Genomic DNA, 22301 nt, shown 5'->3' on the forward strand with positions numbered 1-22301 from the left:
AGCTGACACAGCAGCCTCACACTGATAAAATAATCTTCTGTGGATAAAGAAACTGCCAGACACCATCCTGGAAAATGTCTAATGAGTACAAGGTCTCTATGTGCAATGACAAACTGTTAAACATGGTAATCAAAAGTACACATTTCCATTATTCTAGCACAGAATTATATTTTAATAATAAGGACTTATATAGCGCTTTTCAAGATACACAAAGATGCTTTACAATTTCATGCACTATTCATTCACACCACAATCATACTTGGTGGTGGTAAGCTACTAATCTAGCCACAGCTGCCCTGGGGCAGTCTGACAGAAGTGTGGCTGCCAATTCATGCCTACAGCCCCTCCGACCACCACCACCCATGGACACAACAACAGCATGCGCTCAGACGGGTACTCAAACCAGCGACCCTTCGGTTGCAGGGTAAGCACCTTCCCACTGAGCCATTGCCACCCCTGTGAATTTTGTGCATTAGAAGTGAGAATAAAAGATATATCTGCTCTTCTCCTCCACTGGATAAGAATGTGAAATGTGAAGTGGAAGGGCATCATCCAGTTTTTCTCCCCAACATTTTGAGTGTTACAGGCTGAACTTTTCTGATCTGAGTTTCTCTGAGGATTATTCTCAAACAAACAGATGCCAAATTCCACATCACTCACCTTCCTGGGAAAGTAAACAGGAAAACAATCATAAGTTTTAACACTCGTTGTTATTGTTATTCTACAGTTATTACAGCAATTATAATCATAACATGCGAGGTATAATCCTTTGAAATAAATACATACCATTTATATCTACACACATCTCTGTTGGAGCAGTTTTTTTCCACTGAGATCATTTTTATAGATCTTTTTTTTTTTTTTTTAATGTAAAAGAGGAAGAGAACATTTCGGTGAAAGCTGCTTTTCAGAAAAGAGAAAATCTTTATTTTGTTGTTCTTCTTCTGGAAGTGACTTTAGTTCACTCTAAAAGTTCACTCTTTTTAAAAAGTGTCACGGCTGGGTGCTGGCAAGGCAGGGAGGATCCCAGTGCAGGACGCGGCGAGAGCAGGTTTAGAGGGAAGTTTATTTGATAACTTCAATAATTACAAAACAGCAAACTCGAAACTTGAAAGCAGGAACTAGAAACTCGAAAACTCGAAGACAAAACACACAGGCAAAAACTGAAGAGGACCCGAACACCGAACTAAACAACACTGAGACTAAAATACACAGATGGAACAAGGGGGAGTGGAAAACAGCTGAGCACAACAGGTGAAAAGAATAAGACTAATAACACAGGAAGTAAACATAACAGAAAACACAGGGAACACTGGACTACCAAAATAAAGCAGGAAATACTAAACATAACAGACGCAGACCTAATACAGAAAACTTGACAAAGGCAACATTACAAAACGAAACAACAAAGGAAACACTCAAACAACAAACAGAGAAACCAATACAAACACTAAGAAAACAACCTGAAAAGTACAACAAAAGAAAGCTACACAAAAGAACTCAAACACTGGGCTGCAGGCCCAGGACCATGACAAAAAGCCATCAAAAATCTTATATAAAAAAGCAGAAATCTTAAAATTTCGAATGTCCATAAATAATGCAGTCATGGTTAGAACAAATTATGTCTCATTGTCACATTTCTGCAAATTTAAGTTTTTAAATTTAGTCATCAAGCGAAGCACTGAGTCCTGGGAGCATCATCTAGTTTCTTTATAGAATTCAATACAGATTTAAGTGCATCTAACAGCCTGCATCTCGAGTCAACAGAAAAAAACAAACATAAAACTATATTAAATAGAAAAAAAACTCTTCATAATTAGGCCCCCATAACCTTTACTTTGCCAACACCCCTCCTTGGGGGCCAGTCCTTCTCTTTTATGTAGTATTTATTAACAATTTATAATTTTCATAGAGTGATAAATTAAAAGTTGTGGTCAATTTTAATGTGGGAAATGATGTATGTAAAAATGTGCAGTTGGGTGCTGAGAAAATCTATGGAGCACTTCCACTCTGACCCACTGATGTATAAGAAAAGAAAACTTCCTCTTTGGGCTCACTTTATATTTAGAGAAGTCAGTCCAGGTCCTCAGTGGCTATCTTGTTTTTTTTTCAGCTGTACAAACCTGTAACAACACCAGTTTAACTGCTTTTCAGAAAATAAGCCGTGGTAAGACTTTCCTCAGTTTTTCATTTTCCTTTTATTAATCTTTCGATTTGTAATTTGGGTGACTGCAAATTAAAATAGCCAGAAATCACAAATTAACAGGGTTTTCATGTTGCTTATGTACTACGTATGTCTGATATTCTTGTCTGCATGAGTGGACTCATTCTATATGGTCTCAGGGCATTTGTATACCTGAGTTTAGGATTCCCAGTGAATATTTTGGAATTTCAGCTTCTGTTTGAGTTTTGTTCAGTCTGTGATTTCTATTTCTTCTTCATGTTTTTCTTTTAGGAAGGTACTGTTTTGCAGTACTTTGGTTCATGATCTCATTCTTATTCTAGTATGTTGAGCTTTATGCTTGTTCTAACTCTAGCTTGAATTAGGGTTCTTTATTCACATTCAGTGTCTATTTTGAGTTTATTTTTCATGAATATAGGTTCCTCTGTGCTTTGCCTGTGTTTTTCTCTCTTTGTCTCATCTTTCTGATCCAATATCTTGTCTTGAATCACCCTGTTGTCAGGGGGATTCTTCTTGTCTCTGTACTTAGCATTTATCCCTAGGTTATTTCTGGTTTTATCTTGAAGACTAGTTTTATTTCTTCTTTGTGACTGGCTTGATTATTTATATGTGCCTTGTTCCCAATTGACCTTCAGTGAAAAGGCTTATGCTCTGTATTTGTGCTCCTTGTGTCAGTTTGGATGTAGGGTACTGATTTTGTACTCTGGTAATGTGCAGTGAGTTTTAAACATCAGCAGAATTCTTGCCAATATGTCTATTATCTATAAAAGTCCATGAGTATCTAATTTAAAAAAAATAATTTTGTCACCAATGACAAAAGTTGCCACACAGATTACTTATAATCCTGCTCTCATCTCTGTAACCAGGTAAAAGCAAGAGTAAACAGGAAATCATGCCTGAATGCTGACTGGTTATTTTTAACCCTCATAGGGTCTTCGAGTCTGTAGGACCTGTTTTCAGTTTTAGCTTAAGAAAATGATACAAATAATTATTTTTTCAAACTAAGATTCATTGGCCTTGGCTCATTTTGTATATGGAACATGAATCAGAAAAAAATTTCAATGCCCCCCCCGCTCCCCCTTTCACATTTATATTACATATAGGGTCTTCAAGTCCTCTGTACCCAGGGCTAGTGAAAGTGTGGAAATCATTGCTTGTGCGTGCGTGTGTGTGCGTGTGCATGCGTGTGTGCACATAGAGAGAGAGAGAAGGATAAGTAGAGAGTAAAGTCAGTGAAGGGCCCTTAGGGTGAGCACTCACAGTGTGCTCCCACTGTTCCTGCACAAGGTTGCAATATTGTTGTAAAATTGGAGCACCCAACACTGTCTGGACCCACATTCCCACACATTTTACCCTCTGTCTTGCGGGGACCAATCTTATGGATCTAACACCATAAATAACTCTGCCAGCATGGTTCTATACCACAACTGATCAAGATGGCAAAGCGATTCACAGTTCAGATTGCCTTACAGTTGATATTGGAGGAGAGTTTTAATAGTGATGCAGAGGATGAAGTTTCAGAATATGAGGATCACATTTCTGAAAATTCAGAGTCTGACACTGAGTTTGAAGGGGAGGATGAGCATCAGCCAGCTCCAAAGCATAAAGAGTCTCAGGACCAGCCTGTAAGCAGCCAGCCATAGGATCAGACTGTCAGCAGCTTGAAAATGACATGTGGATGTCAAAAAATGGCCGAATTGAATGGTCTTCTGCTCAAACAATGACCCTCCCCCCCCCATGCTCGGCAGTCACTCATGCACAAGACATCAAGTCTTCTTTTGATCTTATCATGCCATACCCTATCAAGAAAATCATCCTGGATTGCACAAATTTAGAAGGAAGCAGAGTTTTTGGAGAGAAATGGAAGTTTATGGATGAAGGGTGTGTTATGGATGGTGGCCAGTCTCCCCTGTTTTACAACCCTGGGCCCAATGTCACCATTGAAGAGCAGTTGATGCCATTTGGGGTCACTGCCCATTCCAGCAATATATCCCATTTAAGGCCACCAAGTATGGTAAAAAGATTTCATGTTGCTTCATCTTAATTTAAAAAATGAACAGAAATGAGTGGCATTTCTAGTCATAAATGTGATTTAACAAAGGTAAAGGGAGCAAATTTAATGTAAGTGTTGTTTATATTTGCAATTGGGATGAAGTAAACATCTACTATTTAAAAAAAAAAAAACAGTTTGATTATGCTAAATTAAAAGCCCAAAAAAGGCAATGGGTCCACCTGATCCAGCAGGACTCCTTGTGTAACAAAAAACGAAGACCCTATAAGGGTTAAATGAGAAAAGTTGAGAATTACTATTTTGAAGTGACGCAGAATGCTTTAGAGCCTCACTCATTTATATCTTAGTTCTTGTTCTGCTGACTTTGTTTTCCTTTAGGTGAATAAAGTCATTTCTAAACTGGTGCAGACAAGATGCAAATGAGGCTTAAAAATTCATAAGAAGGCAAGAAATGAAGCACCTGATTTTCTGGTGGACCCCAGACCCCCCTCACTTCATATGCAAGTTTCTGCCTCTATATTTTTATGGCCTCTATATTTTTATGGAGCTTTTGGCTCACAGTGATTACTTGTACATAGACTGACCTCATTATATTTAATATAACCATGATCATTTTTGCAGTGTACATATTATAGAAAATTAGGAAACTCTCAGTTGTTTAGTTGTAATTTATTTTATAAGAGTTTTTGCTTTCTCTTCTGACCAGATGATGCTGGGCCCAGTGATGCCATTACTGAAGAACGTCTTGTCCCTTGCTGGTCTCCTCCTGTCCGTCATTCCCACAGAATCTCGAGTGGTGACATCAATCACGGACTGTGATATGTTCTTTCTTGAGCAAACTCCACCACACATCCTGGGAATTTTGGAGAGAGGAATCATCCAGGACCAGAACAGATACAAACTGATTTGCCAGACTTTAGAAAACAAAGAAAGATTTGTGACACTTTATGACACCTACAACAGGATTCCAGTTTTTTGTGCTGGAAAGTACAACGGGAGCACCCCCAGGAGACCCATACCTAAGTGGATGATTGAACCACAGGTATCAGTGGTAGTGACATACAGTTGTGTACAATTACTGTTATGTGTTATATTACAACAGCAGTTGTAAACTGAAACCATATTGCAAACTATCCACAACTGCCAACAATCCCAACGTTAGCACTGTGTAAGCTGACTCCAACAGTCTAGTGCTGATACAACCATTTTTACTAATTCAGATATCCTGTTTATGATGTGAGGGCTCAACTATGGTTTCCATTACACTGTGATGTTCAGCATTGTTCAGTAGTCCTTAATTCTGCACTAACTGAATTTGCCTGAAATTAACTTAAAGCAACCATTGCATCCATCACTAATCTGCCCTTTCAATTTTAACAGCTTGAAAACCAAAATCACAATCCTAATATGAGACCATCAGTTGATAAAATCAACTACAACCACCAGGCTGGAAACCAAGACTACAAAAACAACCCAGAGTTTGACAGAGGACACTTACTTCCAAGTTCTTATGGATTTGCTTATGTACAAAAAAAATCTACTTTTACACTGACTAACGTTGTTCCACAAAGAAAGAAATTCAACCAAGGAAGCTGGAGCAACATGGAGCAGTGCGTCAAATGTGTTCTGAATGAATACTGCAGTAACAACAATGAAGAAATAGAAGGCTTTGTAGTTATTGGAGCACAGCCCAGCAAAAGCAGCAGCCTCAACAATATGATTAATATTCCTTCAATGCTCTGGTCAGCTTTCTGCTGCTATAGTCGTAGTCTTAACATCTGGCTGGCAAGTGCACACTGGGGTGAGAATGTGGCAGATGGCCCCACATATCTGCAGACAAAGACCTTGGCAGAACTTCACAAAACCCTAGGAGGACAGCTTGAAGCATTTCCTCTAACACAATGTCCTCTTCATGCAACTGTCACTCACTTGTACTCAAAACTTTCGCCTGACTGCCACTGCCCACCACGCACATCAAGTACATTTCCTTCTCCTACAACAATCGCTACCCCTTCAAGTTCAACACCTGTGTCTTCCACCTCCATGTTCACTTCACCATTCTCTCCCAGTACCACATCCTTCTACACTACAAGAACAGCTGTCCCACTTTCAACCTCATATGCATATCCCAGCACCACATCTGGCATTGTTGCTTCCACACTGGGTACATCTACTTCTGACTCTACCAGTGCTATGGCTGTCCCTTCTTCTCCCACAACTTCTCAGATTAGTTCTACATTCAGACTTTTTACTACCACATCTTTCCCGTTTAGTACCACATCTGGCACTTTCACCACTGACCCTCAAAGTGCCACTTCTGACCATTTTACTACCACATCTGTCCCATCTTCTACCACTTTTAGTATCACATCTGGGTCTTTTACATCTGGTTCTCCTGGTATAACATCTGGCTCCTCAGCTACCACATTTGCCATGAGAACATCTAGCGTGTCAAGTGAAATATCTGGCCTTTCAAGTACATTTGGTCACTTTACTACCAAAACTGGCCCTTCAGGTACAACATCTAGCCGTTTTACTATCACATCTGATCCCCCTTCTTCCACATCTTCTACTTTTAGTAGCACATCTGGGTTTTCCACATCTGCCTCTGCTAGTACAACATCCGACTCCTTTACTACAACATTTGGGAAGACAACATCTGGACCTTTTACTTCAACATTTGGCTCATCCAGCACCACATCTGGCCCAACAAATACAATGTCTGGTCTGTCAACTGCAACATCTGGCCCTTTTTCTACCACACGTGGCTCTTCCAGTATAACATCTGGCCTGTCAAGGACAACCTCTAGCCCTTTTACTACCACATCTTCTACTTTTAGTACCACATCTGGGCTTTCCACATCTGACTCTCATAGTACGACAGCTGACTCCTTTACTACCACATTTGGCCGGACAACATCTGGCCCTTTTACACCAACATCTGGTTCTTTCACTACCACATCTGGCCCATCAAGTACAACTTCTGGCCTTTCAAGTGCAACATCTGGCCTGTCAAGGACAACAACTGGCCCGTCAAGGACAACATCGAGCCTCTCTAGTACAACATCTAGTCCATTTACTACATCTTTCCGACCTTCTTCCACATCTTCTAATTTTAGTACCACATCTGGGTTTTCCACATCTGCCTCTCCTAGTACAACATCCAACTCCTTTACTACAACATTTGGGAAGACAACATCTGGCCCTTTTACTTCAACATTTGGCTCATCCAGCACCACATCTGGCCCATCAAGTACAACGTCTGGTCCGTCAAGTTCAACATCTGGCCCTTTTTCTACCACACGTGGCTCTTCCAGTACAACATCTGGCCCATCAAGGACAACCTCTAGCCCTTTTACTACCACGTCTTCTACTTTTAATACCACATCTGGGCTTTCCACATCTGACTCCCGTAGTACAACAGCTGACTCCTTTACTACCACATTTGGCCAGACAACATCTGGCCCTTTTATGCCAACATCTGGCTCTTTCACTATCACATCTGGCCCATCAAGTACAACATCTGGCCTTTCAAGTGCAACATCTGGCCCATCAAGGACAACATCTAGCCCTCTTACTACCATAACTGGCTCTTCAAGAACAACATCTAGCCGTTTTACTATCACATCTGATCCACCTTCTTCCACATCTTCTAATTTTAGTACCACATCTGGGTTTTCCACATCTGCCTCTCCTAGTACAACATCCGACTCCTTTACTACAACATTTGGGAAGACAACATCTGGCCCTTTTACTTCGACATTTGGCTCATCCAGCACCACATCTGGCCCTTTTTCTACCACACTTGGCTCTTCCAGTACAACATCTGGCCCGTCGAGGACAAGCTCTAGCCCTTTTACTACCACGTCTTCTACTTTTAGTACCACATCTGGGCTTTCCACATCTGACTCTCATAGTACGACAGCTGACTCCTTTACTACTACATTTGGCCGGACAACATCTGGCCCTTTTACACCAACATCTAGTTCTTTCACTACCACATCTGGCCCATCAAGTATAACGTCTGGCCTTTCAAGTGCAACATCTGGCCTGTCAAGGACAACAACTGGCCCGTCAAGGACAACATCGAGGCCTCTTACTACCACAACTGGCTCTTCAAGAACAACATCTAGCCTTTCTAGTACAACATCTAGTCCATTTACTACATCTGTCCGACCTTCTTCCACATCTTCTACTTTCAGTAGCACATCTGGGTTTTCCACATCTGCCTCTCCTAGTACAACACCCAACTCCTTTACTAAAACATTTGGAAAGACAACATCTGGACCTTTTACGTCAACACGTGGCTCTTCCAGTACAACATCTGGCCCATCGAGGACAAGCTCTAGCCCTTTTACTACCACGTCTTCTACTTTTAGTACCACATCTGGGCTTTCCACATCTGACTCTCATAGTACGACAGCTGACTCCTTTACTACCACATTTGGCCGGACAACATCTGGCCCTTTTACACCAACATCTGGTTCTTTCACTACCACATCTGGCCCATCAAGTACAACGTCTGGCCTTTCAAGTGCAACATCTGGCCTGTCAAGGACAACAACTGGCCCGTCCAGGACAACATCGAGGCCTCTTACTACCACAACTGGCTCTTCAAGAACAACATCTAGCCTTTCTAGTACAACATCTAGTCCATTTACTACATCTGTCCGACCTTCTTCCACATCTTCTACTTTCAGTAGCACATCTGGGTTTTCCACATCTGCCTCTCCTAGTACAACACCCAACTCCTTTACTACAACATTTGGGAAGACAACATCTGGACCTTTTACTTCAACATTTGGCTCATCCAGCACCACATCTGGCCCAACAAATACAATGTCTGGTCTGTCAAGTGCAACATCTGGCCCTTTTTCTACCACACGTGGCTCTTCCAGTACAACATCTGGCCTGTCAAGGACAACCTCTAGCCCTTTTACTACCACATCTTCTACTTTTAGTACCACATCTGGGCTTTCCACATCTGCCTCTCCTAGTACTACAGCTGACTCCTTTACTACCACATTTGGCCAGACAACATCTGGCCCTTTTACACCAACATCTGGTTCTTTCACTACCACATCTGGCCCATCAAGTACAACGTCTGGCCTTTCAAGTGCAACATCTGGCCTGTCAAGGACAACAACTGGCCCGTCAAGGACAACATCGAGGCCTCTTACTACCACAACTGGTTCTTCAAGAACAACATCTAGCCTTTCTAGTACAACATCTAGTCCATTTACTACATCTGTCCGACCTTCTTCCACATCTTCTACTTTCAGTAGCACATCTGGGTTTTCCACATCTGCCTCTCCTAGTACAACACCCAACTCCTTTACTACAACATTTGGGAAGACAACATCTGGACCTTTTACGTCAACATTTGGCTCATCCAGCACCACATCTGGCCCAACAAATACAATGTCTGGTCTGTCAAGTGCAACATCTGGCCTTTTTTCTACCACAAGTGGCTCTTCCAGTACAACATCTGGCCTGTCAAGGACAACCTCTAGCCCTTTTACTACCACGTCTTCTACTTTTAGTACCACATCTGGGCTTTCCACATCTGACTCTCATAGTACGACAGCTGACTCCTTTACTACCACATTTGGCCGGACAACATCTGGCCCTTTTACACCAACATCTGGTTCTTTCACTACCACATCTGGCCCATCAAGTACAACGTCTGGCCTTTCAAGTGCAACATCTGGCCTGTCAAGGACAACAACTGGCCCATCAAGGACAACATCGAGCCTCTCTAGTACAACATCTAGTCCATTTACTACATCTTTCCGACCTTCTTCCACATCTTCTACTTTCAGTAGCACATCTGGGTTTTCCACATCTGCCTCTCCTAGTACAACACCCAACTCCTTTACTACAACATTTGGGAAGACAACATCTGGACCTTTTACGTCAACATTTGGCTCATCCAGCACCACATCTGGCCCAACAAATACAATGTCTGGTCTGTCAAGTGCAACATCTGGCCCTTTTTCTACCACAAGTGGCTCTTCCAGTACAACATCTGGCCTGTCAAGGACAACCTCTAGCCCTTTTACTACCACGTCTTCTACTTTTAGTACCACATCTGGGCTTTCCACATCTGACTCTCATAGTACAGCAGCTGACTCCTTTACTACCACATTTGGCCAGACAACATCTGGCCCTTTTATGCCAACATCTGGCTCTTTCACTATCACATCTGGCCCATCAAGTACAACATCTGGCCTTTCAAGTGCAACATCTGGCCCATCAAGGACAACATCTAGCCCTCTTACTACCATAACTGGCTCTTCAAGAACAACATCTAGTCCTTTTACTATCACATCTGATCCACCTTCTTCCACATCTTCTACTTTTAGTGCGACATCTGGTTTTTCCACATCTGCCTCTCCTAGTACAACATCCGACTCCTTTACTACAACATTTGGGAAAACAACATCTGACCCTTTTACTTCAACATTTGGCTCATCCAGCACCACATCTGGCCCATCAAGTACAACATCTGGCACTTTGAGTGCCACATCTGGCACTTCAAGTACAACATCTGACCTACCTTCCACTACATTTGCCACCTCAACATCTGGCCATTCTAGTGCCACATCTGGACCTACAACTACAGAAACGCTAACTACTATACAATTAACAAGCACTCTGCTTAGCAGCACTGTTCCAACAACAACCAAACTTCAAACTACCATTTCACCAACAACAACATCCATTGCCACCACTACCAAAAGTACTACAGCTAAAACAAGTACTCCAACTACAACCACTACAACCACTACTTCAACCACAACAACTACAACTACAAAGAAGGAAGATAAAGACAAAGACAGAGAGGATAACAATAATACAGGTAATGATGGAAGTCCAGGAGGAAATATTGTTCCACTGTCTGTTTTAACAGGGCTATTTACTGGAATTATGAGTGCATTTTTAGGAATTGGAGCATCATTGTTAAATTCTGGCCTGTCAAGTACAACATCTGGCCCTTTTACTGCCACACCTGGGTCTTCCACTACAACATCTGGCCTGTCAAGGACAACCTCTAGCCCTTTAACTATCAAAACTGGCCCTTCAAGTGCAACATCTAGCCCTTTTACTACCACAAGTAGTTCTTCAAGTACAACATTAGGTCCATTTACTACCAAAACCGACCCTTCAAGTACAACATCTAGTCCTTTTACTATCACATCTGACCGACCTTCTACCACACCTTCTGCTTTTAGTACCACATCTGGGCTTTCCACATCTGACTCTCCTAGTACGACAGCTGACTCCTTTACTTCCACATTTGGCCAGACAACATCTGGCCCTTTTACTACCACATCTGGATCTTTCACTACCATATCTGGCCTGTCAAGTACAACGTCTGGCCTGTCAGGTATAACAAATAATTATCCTTTTGCCAATACTGCTCCAGTAACCACTCATATGTCTGATCTAACTCCAACAAGTCCCCACAAAACTACAGTAATTTTAGAAAAAGACATTACTGTTCATCCAGCAACTACTAACCAACAATCATCTGTTGTTCCACTGTCCCCAGCTGAGAGTCCAACAACTACCACACCCCAAAAAACATCAAGCCATGCATACACAACTGTGGATTTTACATCAGTGCTGTTTTCTAATGCAGCCACAACTACAACTCAAACATCAGTCACTTTGGAGGAAAGTACTACCAAACTTTCTCCCATTACTACAGCAGTTTCAGCTAAAACTCACATTAATGCCACCACTTTCATTCGCAGTCCTCTCACTCCAAACTCAACCGATGGTCTGATAACGTTAGAACCAGTTTCTACTTCCTATACAAAAGCAGTAACAGATCGATTAACCTCTACAACATCTCAGTACACTACTCCTTCAGACATTACTGTTACGCCTTTAAGTACAGCTCTTCCATTCAGTTTGCCTTCCAGTCAAAGTAGAACACCTGATTTTGAAACTATAAATGCTTCTCATCCAACCACGAGTGTTTCTCCTTCAGTTGCTTATGGTATCATTGCCACTCACAATCTGCCTTCTCTCTCAGCTCCTCCTCCAACCCCCAGCCTCCAACCAAATCCCTCATTTCTTTTTGCAAATTCGTCCATACCATGTACATCCATTGCACAATTCTTTCACCATTACCAGAATGTCCTTGCCTACTACCAAATGTTATATCAATACCAGAACAGCAGATAATTTCATGCCACAATATTTATATTAATCCCAAATCACATGATTATAATATATTAGCAATTAAGATAAACCAAAAATATACAGCAGAATCAAATATTAATAACAGTAAACATACTTATTTTTGTAATTTGTTTTGTCTTCAAAAATTCAATAAGCTCATACTCCAAATATCTTGCTCAAATTTTTTTTTACAATATACAGTATATTTTGAATTGTTGCTGCTTGAATAAATATTTCTTGTGACAAAGAAAATGCACAAAAATCAATAAGAAGTTTTCACTTTTTTAATTTTTTAAATTTGACATTTATTTAACCTGGATAACATGATGCTTAAGATGAAAAATCACACACTAACACACAACAACACACACAGTAAAATACACCAATTAATCACGCATAAGAGCATTTCCAGGTCATTTAAAATAATCTTTAATAAATCTAATGAAACCAGCTCTGGTGTAAAGCCAGTGAAATAATTACAAACATTATAATCAGTAGTGAAAGCACCAGAGTGGTTAAAAAAAAAAAAAAGCAAATCAAAATAGTCAGAAAGACAGAGGTCCTCTATCCTAAAAGTGTTTAGATTAAGTTTCCTTTTCTATTAATTTGCCTCTTTTCTAGTTGCTGTTCTCTTTATATTAATTTAATCATGCTTTAATGCTTAATTATACAGTTGTACAATTCAAATGAAAAAAACATGTAGACTTTAATAAAATATGAGGTTATCATATATGGCTCCAAAGTACCACCTCATATGCCACTTGTATAGTTGTATCTTCTCAAATTACTGTCAAATTACAGTGAATAATCTGGGAAACAAATCAAAAAAATTTTTATTTTTATTTCTTTTTTTTTTATTGTTCTGGTTTCCTTATTTTGTGTGTATCTTTATTTAATTTTCTTGCTTTGATTTGAACTTGCCAACCATGGCCAAACACTGACAAAGCCGGATTTGGGAGTTGTACCTCTAATTTTATCACCACAGGAAAGATCAGTTGACTTGTAACATGCAGGTGTTTGTAGCATACCAGAACTTTATTCCCACAAAGAAACATTTAGTTTTTAGTTAGAACAATGCATCCAAACTGCCTCTTACTGATCATTTCTTGTCCAAAACTCCTTCTGATTTCTACGGGAGATCTCAGAAGGTTGTTGACAGCTGTAATTCTTTGATTTTTTTGAACAGTTACATGAAATCTTTTCATATATACATGGAAGCATTAGTGACAATTTATCAGTAATTTGAATTATTATATTTTTGATTTCTTTGGCTATCTTGAATTTATTGTAAACAGTCAGCTATATTAGGAGGCAGCCTTAGTGAACTGCAAACATTTAATAATAGGAATAACCCATGAGTATGATATTATGGGACATATGATTATATGTAAGATATTCATGTTTATTGGTTTTCAAAGCACCAGAGAGATGCAGCGTGCTTTAAAAAAACTCAAGTCAATTTTATTTATGTGGTTAAATATCACATATAACACATGTTCATCTTATCTCATAGAACAAAAATCAATAACAAAATTAAGAACCAGTGATGTCAGTGTACCACACACTATGTTTAATTCATGCCTTTAAATTAGGTCCAGAAGAAGGATGTCTCATTTTGTTAAATAATTGTTATAGCTCCTATGTTCATATCTCTTTTACCTTCTACACTCTTTTTGGGAGCATAATGAGATTGGCAGTGGTTATTCAGACCTGAGGTGCTTCTGCAAGTTTCTTTAACGAAGCACAAACCTTTCTAGTAAGATAGGTTTGCCTTGTGATGTACAACACGGCACCTATCTGTTCAGAGAGACTCTGGTAAGAAAATATCAGCAGAAAATACTGTATGAAAAACCAAAAGTTGCTGCAATTATTGAGCTGTGTGGTGTGTGTGTGTCCTCCATCTCCCACTCAGAAGATTGGGAGATGGAGGACTGTTAGCTGCTGTGAAACAAACTTTGTTATCATGGTCACAACATTAACCTCCTGATTTGATATTTCTTAATTCATAATACAACATGTCTTTGTATCAACCACCATCTATTTTCAAATATCAGTATCTGTATCGGAGGCTAGTACAGTCAACCTAAGAGGTGTAGGTTATACACTGGAAAAATATCTTGTTTTCAGTACACTTTATAGCTATGATATTAAATGGGATTGAATACATTTAAAAAACAGGTAAAAAAAAAAAAACTTCACCTGGAAGTCAATTATTAGGCAGTGGACTTGGGAATGCATTATATAAGCAGAATGCATTCCTTCCTGCACAACCTTTCCATTCAGGTCATTTTCCAATCATAGTAACCCACAACCAAATTTCTCATTTCCCTTTGCAAATTCCCCAATCCCATGTGTTGCTCTTACACAGTACATTTACCAGAATGTCCTCGGCTACTACCAAATGTTACATCAACTAGATTCATTCTGCAATATGAATTAAACCCAAATCACCTGATTATTGCTATTAATTTTTTAATGAATTAAGACGAAATGAATGTAGAAGAGTGCCAAGTACTAACAATTGAAAAGATAATTATTTTTGTGATTCTTTTGTCATCTTCAAAAATCAAATAAAGTGATTTTCAGAGGAACTGTGACTTGCAATCTTTCATCATGTTGCTTAAATGCATTCCTTTAGCAAATTTAGTTTTGAATTGAAGCTGTTTGAAAATATTTTTAGAACTCAAGGCGGAAAATGCACAAATCTCTGCCAACAAACAGTTTTAAATTTTTTTTATTTAAAATTTATTTAACCTGGATAATGACTCTTGAAATTTTAAATCACACACAAATGCTCACAGGTGTATATTATATAAGGTGTGAAGTATAACAACCATGAAAATGATCAAGTTCAAAGCTAAAGAAATTTTAAACATGAGTGACATTTTTTGTTTCTTGTCTTCTAACAGTGTTTAGATTAAGTTTCTATGATTTTTAATTTGCCTCTTTTGCACTTTATGATTTTAGATAGAAGTATAATACGGTCTGTAGTCAGAGTTAGTCTTTTTTAGTTTATGTATGTTCATAATTTCAAAAATATATAGTCTCTGATAACCAGATGCAAACACAATAGTTTTTATTTATTTTACTTATTTTTCTTCTCTTCTTTTTAAAGTGCAGTTTTAAGTGGCAGCTGCAGCTCTAAATCTCAGTTTGATCAACAAAGGAAAAATCAGTTTACTTCAATTTACTCTGACATAAAAAAGAAGTAGTCTTATAATGTTTGACCATACAAATTTAATACAGTGATTTTTAGGTGTCTAATTTTGACATTCTAGTCACGCCAAGTCCTTGGATCATCATCCATATTCCAGTGAACAGGGGTGGGTAAGTAATTTTCCCAAGGGGCCACATGAGAAACATTTTTACCACAAAGAACTTATAAACTCTTGTTAAAAGAATAAGAAAGTTGTCAGTGTTTATCCAGGCCTGACTTATTTCTGCAAGTTAATGAAGCATCAACAAACTTTCCCATTAAGGTACGTTTGCCTTGTGATATGGAATATGGTTCCTGTCTGTTAGAAAACAATGTTCAGAGAGTCTCTGGTAGGAAAATATCAGCCTGAAACAACCAAAGTGACTGGGAGAAAAATCTGAATATTATCTTTCTTTTTCATAACAACATTTCTGAGAAGAGCCATAAAAGCTGGAAGATCACAGGAACCATAATCTGCTGTATTTTTATTTATAGTAAATGAAACATAAATACAGTAAAATGGTTGCCTTTTTTAACATAGCCATAATGACCATACAGGTGATGCAACTTCACTAGCAGCAGTCAAACATTTTATTGGGAAATCAAGTAAATGTATACTTTACAAAGTTTCCCAGCAGGTACAAGATGACTGAAATGAACTTCTGTGTACCTTTTTTGCTAATTATTTCAATACACTAAGAATCAATTTAAGCAGAACTGCTAATTAGTAGATTTACTGTAAATACATTTGAGTAGAATAAATTAGAAATTCTAGAAATTATTTATTGTCATAGCACATTTCCATGCAACAAAATTCTGTTTGACAGCTCTACCTTTGTTTTCACAGCAGAATATGAATGAGAACAAGAAACAAGAAAATAGCTACAAATATAAATATAAATAGCACAAAAAATAACAGACAGGGGGGAGGGGAGGTGAAGGAGCACAGTGGTGCCTAATCAGCGTCCCTCTGTTATTGATCATATCATATGCACAGCTGTTAAGTACAGAACATGCTGAGTAGGGAAATAATTTCCCCGCATTGCTTTGCCCCCACCCCCGTGCTGCGCCCCTGTGCATTGCATATAGTGCATATCCACTTTTTACGCCACTGGTCCAGGGTGTGTGTAATGAGTAGTACTAATAGAAAAGTGTACTTGTAATATATTTGAGTTGTACTAATATTCAGCACATCTAAACTAGAAAAGTAATTGTTGATGGTGAAGTCCATTTTCAGTACAGTTAAGTATACTCTTTTTGACTTTTGTGCAAAGGGGGAAAAAAACCTGAGTTACATCTTTCAGTTTCACAATAATCATCTTACTGAGAACAACAAAAAAAAACCTGAAAAATGCTGAGATAGGAAAAAGGTTCTGTAAAATATAATCAGCTGGATCTTTATTTTCAAGAAATGAAACCATGAAATGGAAAAATAAGTGCTGGGAAACAGTTACACACATCTCTGTTACACACAGGGGACAAATTAAAGAAAAACAAAAAAGGAATGAAACCGGTACAAGGCTATTTTGATACTGCCTTATACAAGTTTCTATCCTGTTGCCAAATCCTGATTTCTGCCCAGTGTAGGCGCACAAATGATTACTTCTAAAAAGCATAGATCTAAAAAAATATATATATATAAAATCCTCTATTCTCACATCAAATGCACAAAACACAATTCTGCGCTACAGTATATAGGCATGAAACATCTAATGGTTGTCTACCACCTTTAATGGCTGTTCTCAGAAGCTTTGTTATGAAATGAAAGGACAATACTGAGTTTTCTCCAGGGCACAAGTTGTTTCACGCTGATAATTTCTTACCAGGGACTCTCAGAGCATTGCTCTCTAACAGACAGGAAACATATTCCAGGTCACAAGCTTTTCTGGGAGAGTTTGTTGATGCTTCATTAAAGAAACAAGTCAGACCTGAATAAACACTACCAACTTTATTATTTTTCTAAAAGAGTTTAGAAGTTATCATATGAAAGTCAGGTTATATTTCTTTGTAGTAAAGATGTAAATGCAGCATTTTTAATAAAACATTCATTTTGTAAAATACAAGGCAAGTATAATTTTAACAAGCGTTACAGAAATTTTAATAATAAACATGTGGGATATAAACCATTCTAATTAATACATACCATTTATATCTATACACATTTCTGTTGGGGCCGTTTTTTGTTTCTGCTAAAAACTGTTCATGTAAAAGAGGAACTAGAGATTTCTTTAAAGCTGCTTTTCAGAAATGCTGTTGTTCTTCTTTTGAAAGTCACTTTAGTTCACGCTGACATAAAAAGCAGAGGCCTGAAAATTTTGAACGTCCAGTCACGTGCAGTCATGTTTAGAACAACTATGCCTCATTTTGACATTTCAGTTTTTAATTCTAGCAATCAAGTTAAAAAGTGAGTCCATCATTCAGATCCTCACCAACAGGGGTGGGCAGTTTGTTTCCCCCAAGGGGCCACATGAGAAACTGGGACGGATGTGGAGATCTCTGTCTCTGTAGGTTCAACTCAGCCGTGCTCAATATGATTTTTTTCTCTTTATAAACTGCTCCTGGTAAGAGTAGATGTTACAATTAGGCAATAAAAATGAATCTCCTCTACTCTCTCCTATCCTGGTTGCAGAAATAATGTGCCAATCAACCAATCCAAATCTAAGAAAGTGCATTTCTGATATTTAACAAGTTTTTTATTAATTTCTTTTATAAATTGATTCAATTAAACATTTGTACACGTTAACAAATATAATGCAGAAAAACAACATATTAATCTATTACTTCCTGCCAGAACTGCTAGATCGGCATCAAAGGTCACCACTGGATGCCAGCACTATATGTTGCTGGCTACAGAATATTTGATGCAGCAACAGATGTAGATGAACCAGGATTTTATTATTTTTAAATCCCATTGTATTGTGTGCCTTTCTCACTTCCTCTTTTGTTAGTTTTTTCCCCCTTTTAATTTTACATTGAGTGCTTCAAGCTCTGATGCTTGGATTTGCAATTATAGATCAACCAATTAATTCTGGAGCATCAGGATCCTGGTTTTAACATGAAAGGTCCACCATCCCCTCATAAATGACAGGAAGAAATTTGGCACACTGACATAAACAGGACTGATCTGTAAGTCTGCAGCATCTGTTACTTAAAGAAAAGTTCAAACCAGCTGACACTGACAACACAGTAGCTGTTACAGTTCCAAGAAGCAGTGTGTATTTTTTCCTCATGTAGAAAACCAGTAGCCAAGCATGTGAATGAGAAATGGTGAGCTACCTGTGAGAAAAGAGCCACATATTTACAAGTAACAAAAAGTTAATAATTGGAGAGTCCCTATCTTTTTTTTTCTTTCTTTTTTTATATTTTCAAATGAACAGCAATTTAAAAAGACCTGTTGAGAAGCAGGTTCACATCAATAGCTGGTGAACCTGAACCTGCAGACACTGCGTGCATGTAACCAGTCAAGTCTCCAGTGTGACATCAATACTGCAATACAACTGAGTCACGCCTGATTCCTGGCTTCTGGAAATTTGCCTTTCAGGCCCCTTTTCTGTGGAGCCAGCTTTAAGTTCAGTTTTTGTATGAAGGAGAAAATCACCTTCTCTTCTGTTAGTATTAGGCTTAAATTTACCTTTTTGGGCAAGTTAGTCTGGATCAGGTGACACTGAACCCTCCCTTAGTTATGCTGCAATAGGCCTAGGGTGCTGGGGGCTTCCCATGATCTTTCCACCTTGTTTATTCAGCACTCTGCATTTAATCATTGGTTATTATTAATTTCTGGCTCTCTTCCATAGCATGTGTTTATACCACACAGTCTCTTTAATACTGCATGTGGCTACATAAATATCTCATTTTCAGACAGGTAAAAACAAACATGTTAATTTCTAAATTTATCACTGACTGATTCTTGGTTCTGCCTGAGCTCTCCTTTAAAATAATGTCTGAACATCTCTGGAAAAATCTTATCAGCTTTGGAGCTCTTTCAGGTGGATGTGTGGCAGAGTTGCATGTAGTGCTGTAACACACCCCACTACACATCTTGTAGTGTGTGATCAAATATTGACAAAACCAATGCGTGATGACTCATAAGTCCCACACTAACAGACAGATCTCAGTACCTTACACAGAGAAAACACGAGCCAGTCCTCTCCGTCTAATTCCTGAATTTAAAATTCCCCTTTGGGAATCTGCTCACAGGCAAACTGAGTACATTCCACGGCAACCAAAAATGCTTCATAGTAATGCTCCACAACGGAGTGCCAAAACCACACCAACACTACAAACAGTGGATGAAGGGCTCATTCAGAGAAATTGCAAGACGCACACGCACTGCTTAAATCTAAATCAGGTGACCCAAGGAACAGATAGGCACTCCTTTTATCCAAATATGAGACAAACAGTAAACTTATGGTGACATGTCAACTCCACTCCGACAGAAGAGAAAATATTCAGTGCTTTCAGTTTTCAGTAGAACGATTTAGCATTCATTATCAGTGTCAGTTTACTGCATGTCCAAACATACAGTAAACATCCAGATTATTGGATTCAGTTGTTCTGATCACTCCAATGGTCACAGGTGTATTAAACCAAGCACCTACTGTAGGCATGTTAGTTATGCTATGATATGCTGCTATATGCATAGGCTGCTGGGGGTGTTCCCATGAGTGTTTCTTTTTATTTACCTCTTTCTACTCTGTTTATACATCATCCTGCATTTAATCATTAGTTATTATTAATCTCTGTCTTGTCTTTTGTCCCCTCAGCCCCAACTAGTCGCAGCGGATGACTGCTCCTCCCTGAGCCTAGTTCTGACGGAGGTTTCTTCCTGTTAAAAGGGAGTTTTTCCTTCCCACTGTCACCAAGTTCTTGCTCATAGAGGGTTGTTTTGAAGTCTAGGTTTTCTCTGTAATTATTGTAGGGTCTTTACCTTACAATACAAAGCACCTTGAAGCGACGGTTTGTTGTGATTTGGCCCTATACAAATAAAATGGAATTGAATTGAATGAATCGTTCTCAGGTTCTCAGTAAAGTATGGTCATGTAATATGGTCATATGGTCATGAAATGTCCTCGCTACTAAATATTCCTGAGTCAGCTGTTAGTGGTATAACAAAGCATCTCATGGAATGGGTTTCCCATTAACACTGCTACACCTTGTGGAAAACCTTCTCAGAAGAGTTGAAGCTGTTATAGCTGCAGAGGGTGGGCCAGCATCATATTAAACCCTATGAATTAAGAATGGGATGTCACTTAAGTTCATACATATGTGAGTGAAGGCAGACGAGCAAATACTTTGGACAATATGTGTGAAACAGCACATTCGTAGTTACTTTGGAGCTCGGTGAGTTTGGCTGGAGTTTTATGTACATGGAGACATACTTGATCAAGTGATGTTTCCCGCACAAGAGCTGCATCTGTTATTTGTTATTTGTCCTCAGGTAAAGCAGAAAATAATTAACAGTTTGAAATGTGTTAAGTAAACTGTACTTTCCTTATTTATTGCATCTAGTTGTGTGTGACATTTTGAGAATATCTTCTCTTCATCAGACAATGAAACACAGGGCAGCGCCATCTTAAATCACCTGTTATAGGTCACATGATCACAAGCAGTGGCAATATATCCAATCAGAACCACTTCTTACAAAGGACAGACATTTGATGAATAAATCATCTCCAAATAATGGCATGAGTCAGAAACATCAGTGCCTAAAGGAAAAATAGAAAGTGACAAGAACCTGACATCCTTATGTTCAAACATGTTTACTGCAAACTGTGGTTGTCACAGAGATCCACTAACACAACACCACTCGAGTTTTTCCCAATCACCCCCTCCAGGTTTCACTGTCATTGCCCACATGAATGTTGAAGTCTCCCAGTAAGAAGACAGAGTCACCAGATGGAGCACCGTTATGACCTGTTCCCTGACTTAAAGTCACCTTTTTTTTTTGTTAAAGCCTGTCGTGTCTGGCAGATCTTTCAAGCAGAACTGTGATCTGAATGCACTGTTGTGCCAAACATATTTGCTCTTTCAAGATGAGCTCTATAGGTTCTCTATAGGTTCCTCTTGTTACTGTGTGACCCTGGCCGCGCTGCTCCACACATGGCCTCTCCAAGACCCTACATTTGTGAGTGTATTCTGTGTGTGTGTGTGTGTATGTGTGTGTGTGTGTGTGTGTGTGTGTGTGTGTGTGTGTGTGTGTGTGTATGTGTTGGGGGGGGGGGCACCTGAGACCGGTGCCACTGCCTACACCGCAAAGGGTAGCCTGCTCACACTAGACACCCATTCACTCGACAAGAGACAGGACAAACTGGCCTAAGTTGGAAATCCAGTGTCCTGTCCCTCTGACCACCCCCACTGTGCCCACCATCCCACCTCTCACTGAGGTCAAGCCCAAACTGGAACAGAGTTAATTTGGGGTGACCCTAAATACACTGCTCAAAAAAATAAAGGAAACACTTAAACAACACAATATAGCTCCAAGTAAATCAAACTTCTGTCAAATCAAACTGTCCACTTAGGAAACAACACTGATTGACAATCAGTTTCACGTGCTGTTGTGCAAATGGAATACACAGCAGGTGGAAATTATTGTCAATTAGCAAGACACACTCAATAAAGGAGTGGTTCTGCAGGTGGGGACCACAGACCACTTCTCAGTACCTATGCTTTCTGGCTGATGTTTTGGTCACTTTTGAATGTTGGTGGTGCTTTCACACTCG

The 22301-nt window shown here is 39.2% G+C and overlaps 2 protein-coding genes across 2 annotated transcripts; both read left to right on the forward strand.

The window, feature by feature from the left end:
- The first annotated feature begins 6626 nt into the window (after positions 1-6626).
- On the forward strand, positions 6627-8326 carry LOC115797586 (mucin-21-like). The gene is made up of 3 exons (XM_030754185.1): positions 6627-7890; positions 8075-8109; positions 8180-8326. The coding sequence occupies exons 1-3, from the start codon at positions 6627-6629 to the stop codon at positions 8324-8326; spliced, it is 1446 nt and encodes a 481-aa protein (XP_030610045.1).
- A 706-nt stretch (positions 8327-9032) lies between these two features.
- Positions 9033-10747, forward strand: LOC115797587 (mucin-21-like). Its single transcript, XM_030754186.1, has 3 exons — positions 9033-9325; positions 9773-10559; positions 10673-10747. The coding sequence occupies exons 1-3, from the start codon at positions 9033-9035 to the stop codon at positions 10745-10747; spliced, it is 1155 nt and encodes a 384-aa protein (XP_030610046.1).
- Positions 10748-22301: the final 11554 nt, after the last annotated feature.

This window comes from Archocentrus centrarchus, chromosome 18 (assembly GCF_007364275.1).
Source record: "Archocentrus centrarchus isolate MPI-CPG fArcCen1 chromosome 18, fArcCen1, whole genome shotgun sequence".
Lineage (NCBI taxonomy): Eukaryota > Metazoa > Chordata > Actinopteri > Cichliformes > Cichlidae > Archocentrus > Archocentrus centrarchus.

Excerpts from the sequence above, each read along its gene's own strand:
- LOC115797586 (XM_030754185.1), top strand. The coding sequence starts at position 6,627 with ATGAGAACATCTAGCGTGTCAAGTGAAATATCTGGCCTTTCAAGTACA. Across the intron at positions 7,891-8,074 it reads TTCCACATCTGCCTCTCCTA|TACCACATCTGGGCTTTCCA; the intron begins GTACAACATCCG and ends TTCTACTTTTAG. Across the intron at positions 8,110-8,179 it reads TTCCACATCTGACTCTCATA|TTCTTTCACTACCACATCTG; the intron begins GTACGACAGCTG and ends ACCAACATCTAG.
- LOC115797587 (XM_030754186.1), top strand. The coding sequence starts at position 9,033 with ATGTCTGGTCTGTCAAGTGCAACATCTGGCCCTTTTTCTACCACACGT. Across the intron at positions 9,326-9,772 it reads TCAAGTGCAACATCTGGCCT|TACGACAGCTGACTCCTTTA; the intron begins GTCAAGGACAAC and ends TGACTCTCATAG. Across the intron at positions 10,560-10,672 it reads CCACATCTTCTACTTTTAGT|CACCACATCTGGCCCATCAA; the intron begins GCGACATCTGGT and ends TGGCTCATCCAG.